Source organism: Limulus polyphemus, unplaced genomic scaffold (genome assembly GCF_000517525.1).
Source record: "Limulus polyphemus unplaced genomic scaffold, Limulus_polyphemus-2.1.2 Scaffold1997, whole genome shotgun sequence".
Lineage (NCBI taxonomy): Eukaryota > Metazoa > Arthropoda > Merostomata > Xiphosura > Limulidae > Limulus > Limulus polyphemus.
This window is the reverse complement of record NW_013667607.1, coordinates 32214-39815: the sequence shown is the minus strand read 5'-3', so window position 1 is coordinate 39815 and position 7602 is coordinate 32214. Positions and strand designations below refer to the sequence as shown.

Below are 7602 nucleotides of genomic sequence, written 5' to 3'. Positions count from 1 at the left end.
TTATTTAATTAAATAATGCACTTAAGAACAAAGAACAATAATACCAAAAAATGCAAACAATGTCCAATAATTATCATAATTTTTCTGGCTTTCTAACAATATGATAAGAGCCAATAAAAACACTGCTAACCTTTCAGATGTGTTTCCCATGGAAATAAAGTTTGAACTGGAAGTGAAATAGACACTTCTCAGCACAGAAAATAATGTAATACATATTATTTGATTGATTAAGACTTCGGTTTTCTATTGGTTATAAATAATAAAGTATAAAACATCATATAGAACTATTGGCAATTTGTGAAAGAGAGGATGTGACAGGAGGATGTGGCAAATTTGTCTGATTTTCTAGTTTATGGCTCTGTGAACAAATAAGATTGAAGGCTATAAAAATTATGCTTTGCCTAAGTAATATCTATGTTATAATGAGTAATTTACAATAACTTTGATATTTCTTGGAGGGGTAGTAAATAAGTTAAAGAAGAAAACCTATTTTCACACTAGATGAATTAAAAAACAAATATTTCCTTATAAAATTTAGAGCTTAAAGCTTATATAATATTAAAATATGATTTACTAATTACATTTTGATCCCAAGTTTATTCATGTACAATAATAGATTAATTGAAATAACTAAAAAGTTGTTACATGCACACATTGACCTGTCTGAAGCAAGAGGGTTAAACACATTAAGCCATGTTAAGCATTTTAGACAGTTCCATATTTATTTAGTGTCAAGAAAAAAAAAAAAAACTCATTTATTAGTTTCATTTCAGTTAGCATTACATTTAACTACATATCATTGTAATCGTAGTTAAACGAGTGGTGACAACTTTTACATCCGTTGAAGGAAAATAACTTGGGACTCTACATTAATTAACCCCTTCATAATAGTCCCATTAGGCTAGCCATCCAGCCACCCACCCACCCAAATTGTATGACCATTTACTAGCCAAGTGTACTGAACCTTTCACACATATAACTTGCTTGAAGGGATTGATTCTTTCTATTCCAATATGAAAACTGTTATTTACAGAAGCACTTATGTATATTTGGTTCTGTGCTCCGTATGGTTGACACAATCTGGTTATGCATCTATATGTTTGATACAGTCTAGTTTTGCACTTCATATGGTTTACACAGTCTAGTTATGCACACCATATGATTAACACACTCTTAATATAGAATCCAGTGACTTTACCAAGACACCAGTACAGAGTTTACTAAGATCATTGGAAAATGACAAGAAATAAAGTTTCTATTCTAGCAATGGATATAAAATTCTTCCATTTACTGCTGACTGCAACAAAAATATAAAAGTTACAAAATTTTCTAAACATTTAATTGCATAAAATAAAACAAAGTAAAATAAAAAAGCTAACTTATACAACACAAATTACTATAAATTTAATAAAATGAAGATTATTCATAAATGGAACTGTCTGTTGAATGTTGCCTGTTGAACAATATAAAGCCATTCTATTTTAGAAACACTTCAATCCATTGTTTTCATACTGGTAACACACTCCTAAGCCTAAAACAGTTTCCAGGAGTTCAGGGTCTATATCTGTTTAACACAACAGAAGATCTCACAAAAGTTGTGTTGGAGATATAGAAAGTTTTTGGAGTGAAGGGTATATGACATAGATCTAAATTCATGTTGTTATCATTATGTATACATAATATTTTAAAATAACTCTGGGCTATTTTATTTATCCTAGAGAAACCTTAGCCCTTTAAAGTAATTTATCTTTATGAATATCAACTGTGAATCTCAGATTAATGACAACTTCTATACGTTCTTCTTTGGCTCTATTTTGGAACGATATCAGAATACTGAATACATTCTTAGTACAAGGCATTCCATCACATCTTTTGCACTTATTTCCCAACCCAATATCCATAATGTAATATATTTCCACGTAAAATCAAGATATTTCATGATTCTCATTGGCAACTGTATTGTTTACACATCATTCAATACTGGTGAGATCCATGTATGTACATGATACTGATTTTTTTTTCCATTAAAACACAAATTGGGTAAGGTTACTAACATTCTTTGTAAAACTTTTTTTGTGAGTCTCTCGTATTATTAGGAACTTTTATTACCAACAATGGCATAGACTCAGAAGTTGGTTTATAAGGCTAAAATTAAAGTTCAGATTGTTATAATCTTTTCAAACTGACACTCCAAAACGACTGCAACTCAAAAATATATTTTTAATTTTTTTCACCATACAATATCTTTTCAATTTCCATATTTATCCAGGTTATTTATGTGATTTGTGCATTCTTCAAAATTAGGATTAAATTTCTGGTTTTCAGAGTACAAAGCAGTCTCATGATTTGAATAAGGCATTTGACTTAAAAACTGGTGAAAGTAAAAATTTCATGCTTTTCAAATTTAGCTGTCATGTTCCATGGTGCATCTTTGAGGATTAAATATTTAGTAGCAAATCATATTCCGTACACAAAAAATCATTCATAATATAAAATCCTAGAAAATAAAAGTGAAAAAATTGACAGCATTACATCCAAATACTTAAAAAAGGTATACATAATTACCAAAAGGATAGAGAGTAATCCCCAACAAAAGTATCACTCTCTCGGACTAGAAAAGTACCATCTCCAAGATGCTGGTAGCGGTGTAACAGTTCTTCTGCTTGCGAACGACCACCAGGTAGTTTTCCATGGAACCACTTTTCACTAAAATGCAGTTCATCACAAGGAACACTCTAATAAGAAACATTTAGACATTCATAATTAAAACATTTATTTTTTCAATAACCAATTTTTCAATGAAACTGCAGTGTTCAAATATGGCTTAACCATAATCACACAATTTACTACTCTAATAAACACTGTAAATTTATCTTGCCACTTGAACTATACATTATTATTACATAATCAGTTCATATTAATATAATTCATTGAATCAGACAGGCCTCTCAACATAATCTGGTTATCAAACTTTTTTTTTTAATCAGTATGACTGAACTTTAACAACAAAAAAAATGTAATAATTAACCCAGTAGGGATGGTCTATTCATCTCAACAATCCTCATAGTCTCATTTATGAATATCCAAGTGAATCACAACCCATTATTTTATCAACTCACTTAAGTACACAAGCTGTCAAAAATTTTATTAGGAAATTAAAATATTTATAATACCATGAACTATTTGAGCACCTTTTTTACTAAATAAAATCAAGTGTCTTCATTTAGTCCAGTTTCATTAGCCTTCTATTTTTGACAAATTAAAAAACAAAAAGTAAATAAAAGTAATAATTAAATAAAAACTAAATTTACAGGTCATGTAAGCTAAGTGATGTAAAATATTTAAAAAGTTGAACAAATCAGTAAAGTGCAAAATCTCTATGAAACCTTTTCCAGCATTGTTTTGTTGTTAAAACTAGTCAATTTACCAATTCAACACGTAGGAAAAGAGCTCTCAGGGGTGACAAAAGGGGGTCAAATATAAATGCTGACCCTCCCTTGGGTACATGCCACATTTGGTGACAACTGGTCATGTGGTTTGCAAATTATAAGCAGACATAATGCACGAGGAAGAAATATAGGTCAGATCCAAATGTCAGACTCTGTAGGTACATGCCAACTTTGGTGACAAGTGGTCCAACTTTTTGGCAATTATAAGCAGGCATACATGAACAGACTTCTTGTAATAGAGTTCATTCAGGAAAACAAAATGATAAAATTTCAAGCATATTATTAAATAATTAGCTTTTACCACACATGGTTAAAATAAGTAACCATAGAAATATTAAGTGGTGCACACTGTTACTGATATATATATATGAAAATGTTCTGTGAATGAAGATGAAAACTGGACAGAACTTAAAACAATGATTATGCTAAATGAGCAAATGATTTAACCAACTAATATGCCACATCTCAAATGTTACAGACCCCAGTTCTTACTATATTGTTTAACAAAAACAAAATTTAATAGGATATTTAAATCCTGCTTGTAAAGTCCAATATCCATTGATAGCCTTAGACCTACAAATGTGAGAAAATACTAAATAATAAGGCATGGGCAGGTATGCAGTTGGGAGACAAGAGGAGGGTTGGGATGTTTAAAAATCCTGTATTTTTTTGTGAAGTGCATTTTTTAATGCACATTTGAATGCTTTCAAGAGTGGTATCCAAGTTTTGCAGACTTCAATGCTGTTGTTAAACTAACAATAGGGTTTTAATAAATGTAATAAATATAAGTTTGTTCTTTTTTTTCACTTACATCCCTTTGTTGTAACTGTCTATCTCCATCACCTTCCTCCTCATCATCTTGAATTTGTTGCTCCTCTGCGTAGTACATTTTGTTCTGAGTAAGCATGAAGAAGTGTGGCCGCCATTCCTAAATCAAAGCCAAAAGGAACAGTGCCAGACAATTTATACTTTTGTAATTTGTATAACAGAGCTAAGTTTGTATTCATAAACTTAATGAAGAAACATTCTGACACTTAACAAAAAAAAGTCTGGGACCTTTAGCAGAGAAGTTTGCCTATTTTTTTTGAACTAATAATGACTTTTGTTAAAGGTCTTGCACAATTACCCAGGCACTCAGTTCAAACCTACAAACTACTGTCAAGTGAACTAGAACAACATGATAAAAAGACAAACTTCCTTGATGTTACCAAGACAATAAACCTTAGACAGAAATGAAAATTTTAAACATTCTTATGAAGCACTGTCAATACCAAAAGCAGTAGTTCTGTATTCTATCACATCCACATAAAGTCTGTTGCATTCTGATGTTGACACAGATTTTCTTTTAACAATCTAAGTATAAAAAAAAAGTTGCTACAATTTTGCAGACCTTATGATATAAAGGAGTTTGGAAGAACTTTGGATAAAACTTAATGTATTTCTTGTCACGTTCTTTTGAACTTTTGATATTTGCAATTTTATACAGATAGCTAGAAATAATAAATTTCTTAAATGATTTTTTAATAGGTGCAACAGTATGGTAATGTTCAAATGTCAACAAGACATACTGGCAACACTCTAGAATATAACTTGTGTCATTATCATATCAGAAATTGTTTGCTTGATCTTAGTATTTTATCACCAGATTACATCTGAATGTTGTTGATGATATGTATATATATATAAATTTCCAATAAGCAGATTACTTGACATAAAGGGACTGAGTGGTTGTTAATAAGAAAGGCTACTGATTGGTTGGAAATATCCAAATAAAATAAGATTATGCATCCAACTTTTACAAATAATTCTTTATAATGAAATATGATGATAAAGAAAAGCAGTTGTAATAATACTTTTCCATTTCACAATTGTAAACAAATCAACATATCACTCACTAAATCAAAAATTATTACAATTTTGAGTGGAAAACATTGAAATTAATACTTTTAATCAAATCTGACTAATGATCACACTCGTTCTTTTAATCTGATAGCAAGGCATTATGGAAGGGTTAATACTATACAATATGTAATGTTAATAATATATTTTACAGTGGATTTGATTCTTTGGGTGTATAAACCAAATCTTTGAAAAATTATAGCAACATTAATAAACATTTTAAAGTTTTATTTTCAACAGACCTGTTAATATGACTACAACATATAGTAGTGAAGCTAACTTCGATTTTTTTGAGTGAGTGTACAAATGACTGAAAACTAATAACCCTAAATAACGATTACTGATTTTGTTACCTTTTACTATTAATATTACCTCTTGTGGGAATAGAGCTGATTTCACTCAGTTAATGTACAAATCTTTGAAAATTTATTATTAATTTCTTAATTCTGCTACAAAGTTAAAACTGTGGTGAAGAAAATGATTCATTCTGGGAAGAAAAAAAAAGGATTAAGAGCAATGGAAGAATTATAAAGTTTATTAAGAGAAATAGTATATACAGTTTTAATGTCATTACAGTACTCCATTTCCACAATTTAATCATATTCTATCATAAAAGTCACTGTCATGATGTTATATGTTTTTCTAACCTGCAGCACAGACTGCAGAATCTACTTTTACAAAATCCATATGTGATATTTTATAAACAATACACATAATAAAATAGCAAATTGATAGCATTAGAATTCATCATTCAAAATGGTGACTTTGTATTAGTCATTAATTTATTTTAAACAGGCATGATAATCAAAACACCTTGGAAGGAAAGAACTAGTAGAGTATTAGTTATATTTTGCCTAATTTATTAGGTTTTATGTTTTGGACAGTAATTTATAACAAACATTAAAATATTAATATTTTGCATAAACATTAGCATGAAATAAACAACACTGAACATATAACCACTCACCCGATCCAGCGGGTCCCGAAGATACAAGATACCATTTTTAACAGCATTGCTTATGTCTGCTTCTGCTCCAGCTTAAAATAATTAAATTTGAATTTTTTTGAACATTTCCCAGACAAATATTTCTCATTCCAAAAACAAAAAGAGAGAACTGGTTAAATTCTGGAATACTTCTTCTGGTTTACAATATACAAAAAACTTGATATAGTTTTCACTTTAAAAATTACCAGTCTTTACAATACAACTAATAAAACAAACTTAAAGTATCACACAAAAACTTGTTCCAGTAAATAAAAAAAAGGGGGGGGGACTCACTATCTTCTGATCCTGTCATTACAACTTTTTCATCACTTCCTTCTGGCAGCTTCTTGTGCTATAACAAATATTAAATGTCATTGATGAATTACACTGCACATATTCTATAAATGCTTTACCTAGCAACTGTAAAAGTATTTCTTATCATTATTTCTTTAGATGTACATAAAATATTTAACTGAATGGACTTGCACAATGTATGCATGTATAAAATATTGACAGAAAATAGTGTAATACACAAATTCAGAGGCAAAGAGAGAGAGAAAAACACACATCTTCTTAATTTGAAGTTACTTTAGTTTACTTTATAATGCTTTATATGCTAATTTGAAACTCCAAATGTTTCACACTGTTTAGACAATTTTATTATTATAAAACAATTAATCACCAAAATCTTACCTTAATAATAATTTTTCTTTTTAAATGAAATGGTGAAGGCATCTTTGATTCATCTCTTTCTATTGGTTGAGTCAGTAACATGTCTAAAAAAATACAAACTTATCGTATATTCATTGTCGAATAAACTGTCACAAAAAAAGATGTTATCTACAAAGTATTACTATAAAACATCATGTGCAACACAAACAGTTGCTTTGAAGTGTAAAACACAAATCCAGTTAAAGTGGCAAAATGTATAAGTTGCATTACTATACTGACTACAATTACAGCAACATCCGAGTCTTTTGAATATTTCTGGCAATATTTATATCACAATAATCATGAAATCTCCTCTCTTTCATTCCAGTTTTTATTTAAAAATTTAATTAATGGTAACAGTTTATAGCAATTCACAAAAAAAATTTATGGTTTTTAGTATAACTAAAACTGATTTTTAAGTTCTGACCATAATTAATATGGAACAGTTAGTATAGAAACGCTAAAAATATCATGTTTTTGCTGTAATAACTTATTACCCACTTTGTGAAAAGAAAAATTTATGTGTGTGTGTGTGTGTGTGTGTGTGTGTGTGTGTGT

The 7602-nt window shown here is 29.4% G+C and overlaps 1 protein-coding gene across 1 annotated transcript in view; it reads right to left on the bottom strand.

Moving 5' to 3' along the window:
* The window catches only part of LOC106465601 (1-phosphatidylinositol 4,5-bisphosphate phosphodiesterase gamma-1-like), a 79719-nt gene that overhangs the window by 40674 nt on the left and 31443 nt on the right, over window positions 1-7602 (bottom strand). Inside the window, exons 12-16 of the mRNA XM_022393529.1 lie at window positions 7027-7109; window positions 6628-6685; window positions 6316-6386; window positions 4261-4377; window positions 2566-2735 (exon numbers count right to left, since the gene is read on the bottom strand). Coding sequence (XP_022249237.1) covers window positions 2566-2735; window positions 4261-4377; window positions 6316-6386; window positions 6628-6685; window positions 7027-7109 — 499 coding nt within the window. The remainder of the gene's footprint in view (window positions 1-2565; window positions 2736-4260; window positions 4378-6315; window positions 6387-6627; window positions 6686-7026; window positions 7110-7602) is intronic.